Source organism: Melozone crissalis, unplaced genomic scaffold (genome assembly GCF_028551555.1).
Source record: "Melozone crissalis strain CALT ecotype California unplaced genomic scaffold, PUWL_Pcris_2 ptg000042l_1, whole genome shotgun sequence".
Taxonomy (NCBI): domain Eukaryota; kingdom Metazoa; phylum Chordata; class Aves; order Passeriformes; family Passerellidae; genus Melozone; species Melozone crissalis.
This window is the reverse complement of record NW_026535820.1, coordinates 59573124-59591605: the sequence shown is the minus strand read 5'-3', so window position 1 is coordinate 59591605 and position 18482 is coordinate 59573124. Positions and strand designations below refer to the sequence as shown.

Sequence of the window (18482 nt, the reverse complement as noted above, 5' to 3'; positions counted from 1 at the left end):
AAGTTTCTCTTTGTCTGGACAACGCCCAGCATAAAGTGAACTGATTTCTGCTACACAAGAAAAATGGATAAAAAAGTAAAGGCTCATCTATCAGGTATAGGCCAGCTTTAACTGTTTAGTGTTAGAGAAAATATACAAGCACGTTATTTTCTCAGAATTGTGTAAACATTTCTTGCACCTTCTTCTGTGACATCTGATATGAGCTACTGTCGGGGAGAGGATATCAGAACACTAATGGCATGAGTCATTGTGGCAGTTTTGGGGTTTCTTCAAAGCACATCTAGGACTTTTTTGATTATGACAGAAAAATCAAAATGACACAAAATACCACAACACCACAATATGTAGAAGTAAAACTAAAATAGAACTAAAATCTAATTTCCTGCATCCACTCCAACAAAAAATAAACAAGAAGTGGGAACAACAGGCTTTTTCCCCCATACTAAAATACTTGGTAATTTTGTGTTAGTAGCTAATCCCCTTATAATTAAGCCTTTCCAAAAGAGTTTGGGTTTTTTCGATCAGAAAATCACAGAGCTGAGATGCAATTAATTTCGCAATTTTGTTCATCTTTCTTTCATATTACTTCTCTTTTTCAACCCACCACTCTATGAATCTGGTCCTTCAAGACTGTAAGTTCTTCAAATTAAACACTCTAGACCTGAGCATGAAAAATCTGAGGTAGGAAGTGTGCAGGTGAAATTAGCACCACTCAGGTTTGACATCTTGTGTCCTGACCCTTATTTGTCTCCTACTGTTCTGCCTGGTTCAGAGCTGAGAGGTCTTCTAGAGTTCACATGAACAAAATGGATCAAGCTCCATATACCTTGTGTGCAAGAGTTCCCAGCAGAATAAGCATCAGTTCTGAGCTTTTTTTTTTTTTGTTAAAAATGGAAAATACTAACAACCCTGACAAGCACAGCAGAAATTGTGAAACAGAAACAAGTGACCCATACACATGTGAACAAGCTAATATTCAGCCCTGTGGTGACCTTGCATTAGTGCTGTGGTTTGTTCTTCTTCCTGTTATACTTCATTTACTCTGTTTCCAGATCCCCATTTCCTGTCACAGCTACTTGTTCAGCTACTTTGTCTGCACACAGGAGACAGCTCGTGTGACAAGTGCCCGCTGCAACCCTTCGGGCACTGTCTGAGAGAAAAAGCTGAAATATCTTACAGTCTTCTGCCTGGTGACAGCCTACTTGTTCCTTACCACTGCACTGCTCAGTATGTCTTTGATCTACACTTCTCTTGGGCAACACACACAGAGTGCATTTTGTACTTAGTCCTCCCTGTTGTTTCAATTTACATTGTTAAAGCAGCCATAAACCACTTTGTGCACCTTGGGTATGCTTGACAACCACATAATTCCAACGGCTTGCCTGGTGCAAGTGTTCTTCCCCTGGTTAGGAACCATCTACGAGATTCATGTCTACAGAGTCTAAGGAGTGTAAAATCTCCAGCATCCCTTGGCATGGTGGTGCATCGAGGCCGTGACAGGGCTTGACCGGTCGTTCTTCAAATTTCCATCTTCCTCAGGGTTTTGCATTCTTCATAACACAGAGTTGAAGAGGCCAAAGAGAGTATGGGAGTGAGAACATAAATTTGAATTTTATCTTGCATTTAACAAAAAATGAGTGATTGAAAGCTGAGACATGAGCTAGGGCTCAGGGGGACTTCATCACTTTCTACAGTGCCCTGAAAGGACGGTGTAGCCAGGTGGGGAGCAGCCTCTTATACCAGTCAACCAGCAATGGGGCAAGAGGACATAGTCTCAAGCTGCACCAGGGGAAGTTTAGTTTGGAAATTAGAAATAATTTATTCACAGAAAAGGTGATTAGACATTGGAATGGGCTGTCCAGAGAGGTGGTGGAGACACTGCCCCCGCAGGCGTTTAAGGAAGGACTCAACATGACACTCAGTGCCATAGTCTAGTAGTTGACATGGTGCATCATAGGTGGGATTCGAAGATTTCAAAGGTCTTTTCCAACCTAACCAATCCTGTGATTCTGTGAAGGCAGTATTTGGTTGTCATACAGCCCATGGCTGCCCTCTTCTCACATGCATCACAAATTGTTCCTGCCCAGCAGGCTTGGCCCCAACCTGCACTTGGAAGAGCACACCTTGCTTTCATTTAAGTGGACACAACGCCAGGGTGAGCAGCTCCGGGCCCTGGCGGCTGAGGGAGGGTGAGGGGGGCTGAAGAAGGCTGAGGGAGGCTGAAAGAGGCTGAGAGGGGCTGAGGCGTGCTGAGCGAGGTTGAAGGAAGCTGAAGCGGGCTAAAGGAGGCTGAGGGGGGCTGAAGGAGGCTGAGGGGGGCTGAAGGAGGCTGAAGGGGGCTGAAGGAGGCTGAGGGGGGCTGAAGCAGGCTGAAGGGGGCTGAAGGAGGCAGAAGGGGGCTGAGGCGGGCTGAAGCAGGCTGAGGGGGGCTGAAGCAGGCTGAAGGAGGCTGAAGGGGGCTGAGGCAGCCCCGCCACCGGCCCCAGCGCGCCCCGCGGCCCCGCGGGCACGGCGGGGGGCGCCAGAGAGCGAGCACAACATAGGCCCGCACGGCCATGGCGGCGCTGATTGGCGGCGGCGGCGGCCCGCAGCCATGAGAGGCGTTCTCTGATTGGTCCGCAGGTGCGGGCCCGGGCGGGGCGGGGCGGCAGAGGACAGATAAGGAGGGAGCGGCGCTGGCGGCGCGCAGGCGGCGAGGGGCGCGGGACGGGCGCTGCCGGGGTCCGGGCGTGGGCGGCGGCGGGCGACGCGTGCGGGGCTCAGCCCGTGGCGACAGCGCGGCCGCTCCGGGTGTCCGTGGCGGTAGCAGCGGAACCGGCTGTCTCCAACCATGCTGTGCTATGTGACCAGGCCGGACGCGGTGGTGATGGAGGTGGAGGTAGAGGCGAAAGCCAACGGCGAGGACTGCCTCAACCAGGTGAGGGGCTTCTCCCCGCCGCCCTCCCGCCGGGCGCCAGCGCTCGGGGCGGGGGCTGTGGCGGGCGCAGCGGTGACCACGGGGCAGCGCCGAGCGCTGGTGCCCGGCGGCCGCACGGCTCCCCTGGCAGCCCGCCGCCCTCTCCCCGCGGCGGGGCCCGGGCGCCAGGCGAGGGGCGGCGGTGGCGCGGGGCTGGGCCGTGCGGGGGCGGCCGCGGCGGTGGGGGCGGGGAGCGCCGCAGTCTCCCCGCTTCTCTTGCGGTTTTGGGTTCTTATTTTTATTTTCCGGTTTTTTCTTTTTTTTTTCCCTCAACCCTTTCTCCATGTTGAATGCAGAAGGTGCTGGATCCCACGCCACGGGGCTCTCCAGCCCCTCTCCCGTGGGAAGCGCAGGCCCGGGCCTCGCCACTGAACCCCGCTGGAAGTGTCCCCGGGAGGGGACAGGAGTGGGGCCACAGGCGGGGGATGTAGCACCCACTGCATCCAGCCCTCTCCATGCCGGCCCGAGCGGGCTGGAGCTGCCGTCCAGGTGCATTCTCGCCTTTCCGTCACCGCCGCCTGGCTGTGGCTGCCGTGGGGATGCTGGGGGGACGCAGACGAACAGTCCGGTGTGCTGCCGGCACCTCAGTAAAACTTGTGGGTGACTGTACTTCGTCACTCCTCCTTGCCCAGCAAGTGCTGTTGGCTACGATGTTGAGGAGCAGATATACTCCTCTTGTGGAAATCCGCTGACCCTCTGAAGTGTCTGTCCTGAGGGTGAAATTTGACCGTGGAAGCCCATGTGTATTTTGGCTAGTGAAGAAATTCCTAGTTCATGCTTAGTGCTTTTTTTTTTCTGGGCTGTTTTGTATGCAACCTAAAATCCGAGTGATTAAGCCTTTGTATAAAGGTGCTAACAGCAGGATTTTGTGTGTGCTATTTAAGTGAGCAGTCTGAAAGACCACTTCAGATGTTACTTTTCATTGTCATGTAGCCTGATTGTAAAGAATCTTCTTCTTTTAGGTTTGCAGAAGGTTGGGGATTATAGAAGTTGATTATTTTGGACTGCAGTTCACTGGCAGCAAAGGGGAGAATCTATGGCTGAATTTGAGGAACAGGATCTCCCAGCAGATGGATGGTTTAGCCCCTTATCGATTGAAACTGAGAGTCAAGTTTTTTGTTGAGCCACATCTTATCTTACAGGAACAGACAAGGTGAGTAAATACGGTTGTAAGCACATTTAATTTAATATTTTGCTTCCAATTTCTGTAACTTACAAAAGTGATTGCATGCTGGGTTTTATTTTTCTTTATCACATGGTAATTTTGCGTGACTTTTCTATGTAGTTTTAAAATCTTAGTGTTTTTGAAGTTTATTGCTTTGTTTTAATAAAAAATTTAATTAAATTGGCAACATTAAGCTTCGTGTAGCTGCCAGTAAGCAATGAGTGTAATTTTTTGAGCACTTAGTGTTGAAACTGGAAGAAACTAAGTTACAGTAGCAAACTTTTTATATGGTATTTTTGTGTCCGATAGTAACCTCTGTTCTGTGGTGTTACTCTAGGTCATTCTGAACCACTAGTACAGAAAGGCAGGAAATAATTCCTCCCACAGTGCAAAAAAACTTGCTGAATTCCTTTTTGTCTGGTATTATGTTACAGTAACTTTCATATAGCTACAGGCCCTTACAGGCTACAAAAGAAACAGCTGTCTGGCTGCTTCTGTGGCAAGTCCTCTTAACTAAATTGTCCTACTGTTATTAAATCAGAAGGAATAGTCTTCTAAAATTAGTAGGGAACACTTGCTTTTTCTCCTTGAGTTTGATTACCACATGAATTGCAATGGAATTATCTTTAAAGAATGCTGTACACATGTGTATTTAATGTTGACCTTCCAACTACTTTTTCCTGTTAGTTTTGGATGGTACAGTTAATAGGAATGGGGCCAATTGAAATCTAGTGTCTGTATGATAATGCCAAAACCCATTTTCACTACTCACCTGAGCTTGTTAGTCTCAGAATCATTAACTTAGTACTTTCAGAATTAAGACCATGAGTACAACACGGTGCTTTTGCACAGAATGTCTAAAGAACTTTGTCAGAGGCTGACAGTCTGATTTGATGTTTATTTCATAGGAAAAAGGTTTTGAATTTAATTTTTGATCTAATGTGTAGGGGAGAGGCTCTTGGGGGGCAGTGGTTCCAGCTCATCAATATGGTTGAAGTTTTCAGAATGCTGTGGTGGTAGACCATGGTTGTCCTGGATAATAGTTTCGGTTAGGCAAATGCATTTAAACTGAATTCCAGTTCTGATATACTTTTATTTAGGAAATACTTTCTGCTATCCCTGGCATATGGTGGTGTATTTTTCCTTAAAGAAACTCTTATTTAAATGTGCTTGGTAAGTATAAAACCAAATAACAAATGGGATTTGAGTTGAACAAAAGGAGCTACTCAATTTCATACCTGATGAGGCAGAAGAGATTACTCTGAGCATGTCAGATGTGTCTCTGCTCACAAAGCAAATCCGGGTGAAAATCTGAGGAAACCTCCAAGTGGCATTTTTATGCTATCATTGATGAATGCTTGTTCAACTTCACAAGGCTTTTACAGATGTCTGTGTCCCTGCCTTCAACACTGTCGATGCAAGACCTGGCAGGAGGTGGAAGTTAATAGAGAGGTTGAACTGGTGAAACATGCCCCAAGGGCCTCAAATACTGGCTTGTGTAGCTAAAATGTTAACAGAGTTTGTACACTACATCAAAGCAGCAAGTATTTCTCCACTGTAAAGATGACTTAAAAGGATGTAGGTGGGGCAGGCTTTCTTTTATGTGTTAAGACTGTTCTGAAACTAATATTTTTAACAAGCAATTTAAAAATTAGCCCAGGTTTAGGCACCAGAAGAGATATATTAAAACCAAATACAAGTTTTATGTCAAGTTGTAATAACTGCCTTTTAGTTGTGTAAGCCCAGTAGTCCACATGTAGCAGGTCTAGAATTCCAGTGTCTGTGGTAAATGTCTATTCTCCTGGATTGTTGACACTGAGTTTTAGTAGAGTGGCTTTTTTTCCTACTTAGGTCTGGTTGAGGATTTACATATGCATGTAACTGTGAATTCATACTTAGCTTGTGTGTAAACATGAAGGAGAAGATTAAAAACTTGCAAACCTGTTGCCAAACTCAAAAATCAATAAGTATATCATAGAATTGCAAGGATTAGCTGAACAGTTAAAGCTGACACATTGTTTCATCTTTATCTGCAAAGTCTTGATGAAGAAAGTGATGGGTATCGTTCGTTTCCTTCAGCTGTTGCATCCATATTTGATGTGTGGGGTGTTTCTGCCTGAGCTGTTGCCTTGTGGTCCTGTGTGCGAAGAGCACTGGGGAAGTTTTCCAGTCTTTTGCTTGCAGCTTCTGATCCTGTTTTTACATATAAATTAGATGCATGTTGAGACCGCTTTTGAAATCTGAGAAGCTGCAAGTAATTCTAAATTTTGTTGATGTGCTTCATCATGATTATAGTGGCAAGCGTTGTGACTGAGTGAAAAAGCAAAGGGCTTTTTCTGTATCCTTAGGAACCTTTGCCAACCCCAGTGTCAGTGCTTCATTGGAGACCCTTGCCTTGCACTGGAGCTTAAAACTCAGGCGTATGTTTGTTTGTAGCAATTTAATGTTCAGGTTTCTACATGCTGTGAAATCCAATCTGGCAACAGAATGTCAGCCTCTGCTTCTGTTCTCTTTATCAGCCCAGAGGAAGATTGCAGCCAATTTTAATATTCTTATACAAGGCAGCCTTCTTGCTGCAGAGCACAAAGACAGCAGGTTATAATTTTACCTCTGACCACTGTGGCAACAAACCACGTTCACTAAGTGTTTTGGGAGTCTGAGAAGTGTGTGGAGAAACCCTTTCTACTGCACTTTTTTTACAACGTGGTGAAAACCAGTTTTTTCTTCTTTGGATCTCAACTTTTAGGTTTTTTATTTGACTACCTGGTACTGAACTGCACCACATGATTTCATAGTTTAGACTTGCTTTCAGTGGAATAAAAGTGCTTCAGTTCAAGAATGTCATTCACATTTAATCTGCTGCTGTCAGAGATTTACAGACAAGTCTGAGATGTGAACAGCGTGCTGCTTTAGAGGAGTTTGAAGAGCTAGCTATAAGTTTTCTTTAGCGTGGAAAATCACACTGGCTTGAAAAGAATTGTTAGCTCTTTGCTTAAAGACACATGTGATGGTCCAAGATCGAGATCATAACTCTGGCTTGTGTCTTGTTCATTTTCACTGTTTCGTATTTCTTTGATAGGTCGTGCAACAGTTAGGGGTGGAAAAAAAGCAAGCCTACTTTTCACTCCTTTACTGAATGACTTGTGGGTGGTTCATGTATCAAATGTTGTGAAGTGTTGAATTGCAGGAAGGAGCTAGGGCTTAGAGAAAGGATTATACTTCACTAGTGGGAATTTTCAGGAGACTTTTTGCCGGAGGTGGGCCGGGAGGAGGTGCCCAGGAGCGGTGCCGGTGTCGGGGCAGGGCGCGGGAGTGGCCGCGGCCCGGGAGGCAGCTCCGGTGTGAGACAGCGCACCCCTGCCCTGGGCAGAGAGCTGCGGGCATCGGCCGCAGGCTGCTGTGGAGCCTGGAAACGTGTGCCCATGGTGCCCGGCAGCAGCCTGGGAGAATGATGGGCTTAGGTTTTCAATTCAGCATCATTTGTCTTGTGTAGCGCGACTGAAAGCCAAATATTCACATGTAAGCTACAAAATATGTCAAATTCTAGCGAGCCACACAGTACCATGAAGCGTTCAAAAGAGCTGTGTTTTGCCAACCTTGAAAGTGGCAATTATTGTTTTTGAGGTTGTTAAAAAGTTGTGTGATGTTTGCCAGTATTTGAATTATATTTTCAAAGTACAATTTTTGCTGTGTTGTCCAGTTGTATTGATGAACTAGTTAAAAATAAGAGTGGCCTTAGATGTGTTGAGGAGTCAGATACATACAACAGGATGGTTTTCTTGCTTTTTATCCTATAACATTGGGTAGCCAGCGCAGCAATGGTGTGGCCTTTGTTTACCAGGCAATGAAAGCATGTGTGATTGACACTGGGGTGAGTTTAATGGATCTGTTTGTCTAAGTCAGAGTTAATTGCAGCTGGTAACCTTTTATCCAGTCTGTTATGAGCAATGAACAACATAGATAATGAGGAGCATAAAAAAAGAAAAAAGCATTGCTTTATTTAAGGTAGGGTGGCCTTGTCTGCTTTTAAAAACAGAATTATTTTCTGTAGATTTAGAAATCTTTATCAATATAATTTTAGAGAGAACAATCATCCCTCTTAATTTTGCTTTTAGACTACAGAGCAGTAAATGTACTGCACGGTAGGAAGGAGCATCTACCCCAAAGAGAACAGGTAGTTCTTGGGAGGTATGCCAAGATTCTTGCCAGTAGTCTGGCAAGAGAATGAGGTCTTTTGGCTATGCTTCTAGAGGTCATTAGTCATATGCAGACACCTCTTTGGTGAAGGATTGGGGCTTGTCACTTCCTCCACTGACAGTTAAATTTAGAGCTTAAATTTTTTAGCTACCATTTTGCTCTGTTTCCCTTGTTTTGATTAAAAAATATTAGTAGAAACTACTAGTAGTGGTGCAGAGCCTTGATTCCTAATACACATAATTGTCTTCAATGAGTTACAAAAGAAAATATGATCTTGTGTTACACGTATTTTTTATAGTATTTTTTTGTGGAGTTGTTACTGCCAGTTCATGTGGATGAACTCTATCTAGGTGATTTGCCCCCTCTTGGAATTGCATTGTGGTGAAGTACTGATGTCTGTTTCTGGTAGCAGTATTCAATATTGTCAGCCTGCATAAATTGCTTCAGAGGGAGGCAAAAAGCAATTAATGTGATTGATATCTGGGTATGTGGCTTTGGTTTGATAGCTATACATTTTTGTGAAATGGACCATCTGCTGAAATCTTGCAACCTCCCCTTTCTACAGTTTTTGTATCAAATTATTTACATCCAACTGCAATACATTAATCACACCACCATTTGATTTTACTGTTTTGTATGTACATAAATCTTAAATTATATGCAGAACATGGATCCAAAAATAAGAATGCAGAATGAATATAAAATCACCAGTGTAGCTAATGCTTGAAGAAAATCTGGTCTTGTTCTAATTGCAGAACTGCTCTTTGTTCTTTTGGAAAGGAAGAAATCTGTCTGGGCAGTGACTGATGGAGTGTAGCTTTAGCAAACTTAATGTGTTGCCCTCTAGTCAGTGTGCTTATGTAGTGTTTTGAGCTGCCAAACTCAGAGGAAAATGTTCCACAATTAAATGCACAGGTATGTGTAGGTAGCATGGGGTTCAGAGGGACAGAAAAGGCAATTTTGGGGTTACACAAGACTGTCTTTTGTGCTGATGCTGTCACATGTACAGAACTTGGGCTATAAGTGCCACAGGAAGTTCTGTTTTTCCTTAAAGCTGCCACTGGTTGATCAGTGTCCCAAGGTGTCTGGCAGGTGTTAGGATGACTAGGAGTCACAGCAATTGATGGGCAAAGTTCAGAGTTGTGGAGATTTAAAGATTAAACGAACCCTTGGTGAGGATAGTGAAAAGCTGCAGAATGTGCTAAGGGATTGTTGGGGCTGGGGTGGGGGGTAGGAACAGTCAGACATACCTTTGGTCTGACTTCACTTCTCAAATTTGTAACGTGTAATATTAATGTATCAAGTGCAACTGAAGTGTGAATGATGCAGAAACAAAAACATTTCATTTCTTATATGGTGGATGAACTTCAGATTTTCTCCCAGCAATGCTGGAAATGCAACCTTTAGGGAATGTAAAAACAATCCAGTTTTTAGTTTTAACAGTTCATTGTTCTAAAACTTGCTAGGTAAGAATTCCATTAAGTCTAAAATACTAGTGCTGAAATAATTCCTTGGAAAAAATGTATCTTTTATTGTACAACCTGACTATCTTTAGAGGTGAGAAAGGTCTTAATTTTTTAAAATCATATCTAAAGGTTCCAAAAGAGAGACAGGATGGTGGATTGTGTATGAAGTGAGTAGGTCACAATCTAATTTACAAAAACTTACATAAATCCTTTCTTGTAACTAATAGTATCTGTGATATGGGCAGGTTTTCTACAAGACAGTCTAATGGGTCCTGTAGAATTTGCAGAATTAGATAAGGAACTGCATCAAGGATCCTGATGCTTTAGTTTTGCTTGACTGTATTCAGCAATAATATCACATTCTTAGGCCTTTTTCTTTAAGGATCAAAAGACTTTGTTTAGTTTAGTGTTAAAAACAATTAAGTCTGTGTTTGTTATCAGATTGTGGCTAGTGTCATGTTTTGGACCTTTGAAGAGGAATGATTTTACAATGGATATTAATATAACTTTGAAGGAGTGCACTCTGCAGCAGGATGGGCTAATCCAAACCACTTTTTCTGATGTGTTCATAACCCTCACTGTCTTTCAGTTTCTAGGTGCCTTTTCTTTGTCAAACACTCTTAAACTCTAAACAAACACAAAACCTCCAAGAAAAAACAAAAAATCCCACCAACACACACACACAAAAAGTTCAGGTAGCACATTCTCTGCTGCCTTTGGTTCAGGCCATCTGCTCTAACAGGTCAGTGTGAAGTCATTCACTGTCCTGTTATGGGTGCAGTTTAGGTTATTTAGGTGCAGATGGACTGAATTTGCATAGCTAGTTACTTTGCAATAACCGTCCTTTATATGTGCTGTTTGTTCTGTTTATCAAAAAAATGCAAAGTAGCTGAGTATTTGTGAGGTGTTTTCCCTTATGTGCTGTGAGCCAGTTAAGGGAAGTTACTGCACATTAGCTGATGTGATGCTACTTCACGTTGTGCTTTAAACCCATTTGTCTTCCTGTGCCATTACTGGCTTTGTAGTAATGGAATGTGATGAGCCATGCATCTGCTGTATCTGTAATTCATCTGTATTTGCAGGAGCAGTATTTTGGTTTTCAGCTCCCCTTGAGGTGTCAATAAACTCTTCCCAGTAAGGGGAGAACTCTTGACTTTACCCTGTGTAGTCAGTGCTGTCATATGAAAAAAACCCTGAAGATACAATATTTTAGGTGTGGTAATTGTAAATGTGTTTTAGCTAATGAGAAAAAAAGTCTAATCTTTCTTTGAAATCGTTTAATTAGTACTTAAAATGACTGGAAATCCTGTTGTAGTATTGTCAGAGGATCAAGAGTGCATGAGAAGCTGTTTATTTTATGAAATGTTGATTAGACTTAGGGAAAGGCCTACTATTTTAATTTATTTTGGCCCTGGTGTTTTCCTAATTTATACTGAATTCTTTAAATCTATGTGCTGAGCACAAAAAAGAGTCTGTACAACTAAATAATCTTATAATGCCGCAGATATGCCCTTCTGGGCCCCAAGCCCAAAGAGCTGTGACTCTGTGAGGTAGGAGAAACACATGGGAGCAGAGGTTTGACTCTCAAAAAACAGCCTAAAGAATGAATAACCTGCTGACAGTGGACACAACTCTCTCTGAAGGTCTGGTCCCGCCTCAAGTTGTGTCCTGCACAGTGTGAGGACATTTGCTCCCACCAGACCCCCCTCTAGAACTGCTGAAGGGTGTGGGTTGAGTTTTAGACTTGAGAGTGACGCAATGAGGCACTTGCATCACAACTTGCATGATGCTGTAGCATGACAAATGGTTTGCAAAGGGAAGTGTTGGAGCTGTGAATCCTTGCAGGAAGTGGACTGTAGGAAAGCTTACAGGACAATTTAATGCCAATTCTGTTTTGTCCTGATTCAAAAAATTGTGGATATGAGGCTTCTTTTGGGCTGGTATCTTCTTAGTTGCAACATTTACCAATAGAGCTAAGAAAGAACTGAACTTTTGTGAGTTCTGTATTTACTAATAATTCTGAAAAAAGTCTTATTTGCCTTGTTGTACAGAGGAATTATAGAATGCTACAACAATATATGTAAGGCTCAAAATTCCAATTGGAAGGAAAGCTCATCACTTATTAGCATCTTCAACTTCAGTGATGAGAGGTTAAATACAGAGATTCAGTAAAGCTTTTCTTAAAAGTAGATTTGACTTCATTTTAGAAGAGTAAATGTTGTGTTCCTGTGGAAGCCAAGACACATCCCTGTGGGTGCTAGGCTTCATTTATTGAAAGATTTTTTTCTGTGATACATAATACTCCATCTGGCTTCCATACATATGTTGAGCCTTAAATGGTAAAAAATTTATATTGTGTCCCCTGAAGGAAAACAAGGATGATCTATAGAAGTTAGGCCAACCCATAGGGGATTATGACATGCTGCTGTTAATGTTGGTGAAAATGTTGATTTGTCTGTCAAGTAACCTATTAGATAATGAAGAGCAGCTTTTTGAGTTTTCAGCAAGCTGTCAAACCTGTCTTGGTCTCAAGTGGAAAGGTTGATCTGACGAATGCTTACACCATAGCTGTTTTTCTATTTCATTCCCCAATGGCTTTTCAGGTATTTCAAGTTGCTCTGTTAATCCTGTTCTTGGCAGAAACACGGTGGCTGTAGGGGCAGGGGCATTTCCAGTGTGCAGAAAAAGTATGGCTTCCCCTCTTGCATAACAGAAGTGTGAATGTTTTCAGATGCTTTTCCCAAATTTGCTTTTGTGAAATGAAGAATAACCTGTAAATCACAACAAAAATGTAAACACGGGAAACGAATTGAAATCTTTCATTGAACTTTACTCACTAAATTGAAATTACTAAGTGGCCTTAGGAGTTAAAGCAGTTCCTATTCTTGGGATATTCAGGATGATGAAGTGCTCTTTTCTTTTAGCAGTGATTTTAGATGCTATCTTCAGTTGTAGCTTCATGTTAAAGAGTAAGTAAAGGATAAGATGGAGGCCCTTTTCTTTGCCTCATGCCAGGCTTCAGCTCCTTGGTGCATTCATTGCAAATTCTTGATTACCAAACATAGCTGAGGTGTTACTTGTTACATGTCTTGATTACAGATATCATGTAACACTGTGTGAGCAAATGTTTCTGATTGTGTTGCAGGCATATGTTTTTCTTGCATATAAAGGAAGATCTTCTTGCTGGTAATCTTCAGTGTTCTTCAGAGCATGCAATTGAACTTAGTGCATTGTTGGCACAGATGAAGTTTGGAGATTATAACCAGAACACTGCCAAGTACAATTATGAGGAGTTGTGTGCAAAAGAGCTCACCACTACCATTTTGGAAAGGTAAAAAGCACAATGATCTAGTTTCCTTTTTGGAGACCAGCAGCAGAAGATTTTGTTACGCATTTAATTGCTGGTGATATAGTGTAAATGAGTAATTTTACAGTAATAGCTTTGGAGTTTAAAATCTCCAACCTGAATGTTTGATGTTCTGATTTCAGTTACATTTTTAAGCTCAGTTATGAGGTGATTCTTTTGGCTGGTTGGTTGGTTTTTTCTTAGGAAAACTCTGGTAGGTGAGGAAATACAGATATATTTAAGTATCTGGAGCAGGGTATTTAAATTGTAAGTCTGTCTTAGACCTGTACTTGTGAATGAAGGAATTTATTTGGCTTAGTACCCTTACTCTGAAAAGTAAACAGAATTCTGAAACATCTTCATAGCTCCTGAATATCAGGAAACATTGTGTGTCATGCTTTTCTGTAGTGTTTTCTTTAACTATAAACTTAGTGGTAGCTCAGGGAAATATTTTGGGGCTGGTGGTGTTATTTGGAAAGCTTTGGTTACATGTAGCTTTTTCATTTCTAAGCAAATGCACAATATTTTCTCCTTGACATTCTTAGGATGTTTTGGTAATTCTCAACAATTTCCAGTTCATAATTGCTGGAAATCTATAGACAGATAAAGCAGGTCAGGAGCATTTACTAATCTGTTTAACTAGGTCATCTAAAAACCCATGTTAAAGCTGCTGACAGTAACAGCAGATATTTGAATTATTTCACCTATCCTTAATCTTTTTATCAACAGCATTATTACAAAGCACAAGGAGCTAGAAGGTCTCAGTCAAGCATCTGCTGAATACCAGATTCTACAGATTGTTACAACACTGGAGAACTATGGGGTAGAGTGGCACTCAGTGAGAGATAGTGAAGGGCAAAAACTCCTTATTGGTGTTGGGCCTGAAGGCATATCCATCTGCAAAGATGACTTCAGTCCAATCAACAGGTATGTGTTTCCTGGAACTGTTTGCATGATCGATTTTTCAAAAACATGGAGCACACCTCTAGTTTTCACATCAATACACAAAACAGCTCTGAGAATGACTAAAGCTGACTATTGGGATGTAGAGTCTGAGGGCAGTACCTGCTTGTAATCAAGATAAAGAAGTGACCTTAATAATCTTGATTTTTATTAATATTTTTGAGCCAGCATCTTTAATCAGCATTGCTGACTACCATTAGAACTCATTGTAACTTCTGATAAAAATGCACTGTAATAGTTAGTGGAAAATGCCCTAATCCTTAACAACTAAATAACCTTTCTTTTTTTGACATTAATTTATAGGATTGCTTATCCTGTTGTTCAAATGGCAACTCAGTCTGGAAAGAATGTATATCTGACTGTTACCAAGGAGTCTGGTAATAGTGTGGTTCTCTTGTTTAAGATGATCAGTACAAGGGCAGCAAGTGGACTCTACAGAGCAATTACAGAGACACATGCATTTTACAGGTCAGTATTGCCCCCAGAGTCATGTGCTGCTGCTCTTCTCCAGTGTTTGATCTAAGTGCTTAAGCAGCCAGCAGTCTAACTGCGCTTTGGAAATAGTCTGCAAAATTCCATTGTCTTTGCAGCCTCTCTTCCTCTTAAGTCCAGAAGCTGAACAGGTTTTTGCTACTTTCCATTTTGTGGGGTAGGACTAACAAGAAAAATAAGCAAAATTTTCCCACTGTGAATAATAGCATTTCAGAGTATAAGCTTTTTATGTTCCTTGATACTTAATAAACAATACATACATTTTTTGTTCCTATGTAAGAGAGAATGAGAGCATTGGGGAAGATCTGGTCATTCAGAATGTGCAGATCCTTTATTTGGCTCCTTCAGTTGTTAGGTTATCTGTATGCCACCTTCCCATCCCATATATTTAAACCTTCTTACAGTTCCTCTGTCCTTGCTCACATGCTCAGGATTTTGCTCCAGGACAGCAGCTATCCACTGTCTCTGTCCTCTTTGAGGTTGGGGTGCTATACTCATTTGTTGGTGGGCAACTTTTCAACCCCCTTTCATTCCCATGTGGTGTCCAACACTTATCAGTAAGACTAGCTCTCAAACACACTTAGTGTTTTCTTAAAATTAACTACCACATCCTAATTTCAATTACTTCTTGATCTTTGTATCTGCTTACAATTTTCTGTTCTTTGCAGTTTGATTTTAATTTAAGCAGAATTTTAGTTTGGCAATAGCATTTGGCTATAAGCTTAGATCTTGGACCTTAGGCCCTGTGAGGCTGTAGTTCTTCTGTTCTGTTTGTGTTTTCCTTCCTATGTTGCCTAGAGAAGTGATATGCCTTAATAGGCTTCTGAAAATTCAACTGGATCACTGAAATATGTGACAAGCATGGTTAGGGTAGCTGAAGTGCACAGTGACAAATATAAATGCCTTAATTCTCTGTACTCCATTTACACTGGTTCCCTTCAGAATGGCATAATACTAGCATGTAAGGTACTGGGTGGAAATTGGGTTAAAAACGTTACTTGATTCTATGATAAAAATTGAGAGCCAAAGACTCTTAACTGGAATTCTTTAGGGCAACGTTTGGAAATGCCATGCAAAAAGGTGTTGCCAGGCTGAACTGTGGGTCAGGCAACTGTTTGCTTTTTGCTAGCATAACTCTTTTAAGTCCCTTTCATAGGCTGACTCCATTTTACCAGACACTTCACATTTTGAAGATGTAAAGTAATTGTCACTTTCCATTTTATGCTTTTCAAAGGAGAATTTTCATGCAAAGATCCATTCAAGAGCTTAAATATTACCTCAGATGGTTTAAATTGCCTTAATTTCAGTGCTGTTACTTCAACTTTGGGAACAAATTACTGTAGGATCATTGTATTGATATTAACTAACCAAGTTTGCATTTGTCCTGTTGCTTTATAGGTGTGACACTGTCACCAGTGCTGTCATGATGCAGTATAGTCGAGACTTAAAGGGTCACCTAGCATCTCTGTTTCTGAATGAAAACATTAATCTTGGTAAAAAATACGTCTTTGATATTAAAAGAACATCAAAAGAAGTTTATGATCATGCAAGGCGAGCTCTTTATAATGCTGGCATTGTGGATCTTGTTTCAAGAAGTGATCAAACCCCACCAAGTTCCCCTCTTAAGTCTTCAGAAAGCAGCATGAACTGTGACAACTGTGAGGGTCTCAGCTGCCAACAAACAAAAGCCCTGCAAGAGAAGCTGCGCAAGCTGAAGGAGTCCATGCTTTGTATGGTGTGTTGTGAAGAAGAGATAAATTCAACCTTCTGTCCCTGTGGCCACACAGTTTGCTGCAAGTCCTGTGCTTCCCAATTACAGGTAAATGCAGTGCTATTAAGTTATGAGTTACCATTTTGTGTGGAAGGTTTGATTTTTTTATATTTGATGGTCATAGATTAATATGTTTGTGTTGATGCTCTAGTAAAACTGCTAAAATTTTTTTGTGGCAAACTAATTTCAGAGAGTATTCTGTCTAAATGCTGTGCTAATGTAATTTGTGGTGAGGCTAAGAATGAGCTGCATGCTTCCAGCCATACCCTGTCTTAAATATGGGATGATGGAAAAAATGCTGTGACTGTGTATGTAAAGTCTCCAGGAAGTGCAGAGACTCCCAGAACACAAAGTAAACTAATTTCCCAATGTTTTTCCTTTCCAGTCGTGTCCTGTTTGCAGATCTCGTGTAGAGCATGTCCAGCACGTGTACTTGCCAACCCACACCAGTCTTCTCAATCTGACTGTGATATGATCTACTTACACACTTCAAATGCATCATGTACTCTTCAAACTGCACTAATAACAAATGCAACCATTGATTGTGAAGAAGGCAATCACTCTGGCACCTATCCACGATCAGAAGCAAAAAAAAAAATATACTGCATTTTTTAACATAAATATTCTTTGTTCAGCATGTCCTAAATGGTTTGGGACATCTTCTGAGAGTAGAAGTGTAATTGATTCATGTTCTTTAAAGAATGATCCATAAGTTTGTAGCACGGCAGTGTTGCCACAAAGCTCGGTAACCCTGGAGAAATGTGGTGGACACATGCAGATGTACCTGGCAAAAGCAACGCAGTCTTTTCTTTTACATGCTCTAAATCCTTTTTAGTACAGTTGCACTGTTTATTTTAATAGTAAGACTTGCTTTTACACATACCAGTTTAGTAAGGCTCATAGCTTCTGCTTTTAGTAAACTGCTTTTAAGAGGAGAGATCTCTTTTTAAATTACTTCTTAAACTGAAGTTACAAGGCTTCAATAAGCAGCTGTGCTTAACTCAGAATTCTATTACACAGAAAACGATTCTGAGGGAATAGCTTTGGAAAGGGAGGACAAGATTGTTAATCTTCAAGTATTGAGGGTGGGTCAGGAAAGTCTTGTGGTTGCCAGTGTCCTGTGGAAGCACTGCTATGGCAGTTCCTTCACAGCTCTCAGTGGGCAGGGTACTCCCAGTTTTCCCACAGTCCACTTCTGGCTGGTGGTCTTGGAAGCTGCAGGCAACTACTCTTCAAGTTGGCTTTATTTTTGGAGACTGATTTTAAACTATTAAACATACACCAGTAATCTATAAGGGTTTTGTATAATTTTAAATGCTTTCTTCAGTTAGCATCTTTAGCAGGAAATTACTTACCCAATAAAATGTTTCTGATTTCCACTCCCCCTACTTGGGCATTTTGGGCTCTGGTTTCCTAGTGTCTTCTCCAGGGTACAGAGAGAACTGGAGACCATGTTTGGGTGCAATACTGGCTTAATCAAAGCTAGAAAAGTACACTGTCACTTTACTGAAATTCTCTGACTATACTTTTCATATTGCCTTAATGTAGCAGTAATGTGTGTTTATGCATCTGTTTCTTTGCACAGACATTTTGTCAAAATATTAAAACTCTACTTTTTTATGACACATTAGCATATAAACCTTACTCTAAGAGGGTATTTATTTTTTCACTTTGTAAAGAAAATTTTGTTTCCTCATGAAGCAAGAGCTTTGTCCTATATTGTAGGCAGCTTCTGTCTTTTTTATATTCAGATTATTAAAGGACTTTAAAAATCTTTGTGTTATTGCTGTGACGATTTTCTTCTGATATTCCTCTCAGGCATTACTGAACTGAAAACACAATGCAGTATTTTCATGTTTAGAGTCTTGAATATTTTGTCACGTTTGAGGTAATGAGGTTTTCTCAAGTGCATGCAAAGGAGGGAAGAAAACTGACATTTGTTACAGACAGTGAACTTTAAAACAGCTGACATATTCAAACTTGTAGCATAGCCTTCCAAATTGACCTTGTGAAGAATATTTTCTACAATAAATTTCCCCAAATCTGGGGCACTGTACCTGGAGGTATATTACAGTGGAATGAGAGAAATTAAAAAATGCAGCTTGAGAGTAGAGGGTTGGAGTTTC

At 41.5% G+C, this 18482-nt stretch overlaps 1 protein-coding gene across 1 annotated transcript; it reads left to right on the top strand.

The window, feature by feature from the left end:
- The first annotated feature begins 2718 nt into the window (after nt 1-2718).
- On the top strand, nt 2719-18130 carry MYLIP (myosin regulatory light chain interacting protein). Its single transcript, XM_054284832.1, has 7 exons — nt 2719-2917; nt 3919-4109; nt 12930-13115; nt 13860-14057; nt 14397-14561; nt 15984-16404; nt 16742-18130. Exons 1-7 carry the CDS (start codon nt 2831-2833, stop codon nt 16829-16831), a joined length of 1338 nt encoding a protein of 445 aa, XP_054140807.1. The 5' UTR covers nt 2719-2830; the 3' UTR covers nt 16832-18130.
- The last annotated feature ends 352 nt before the right edge of the window (nt 18131-18482 follow it).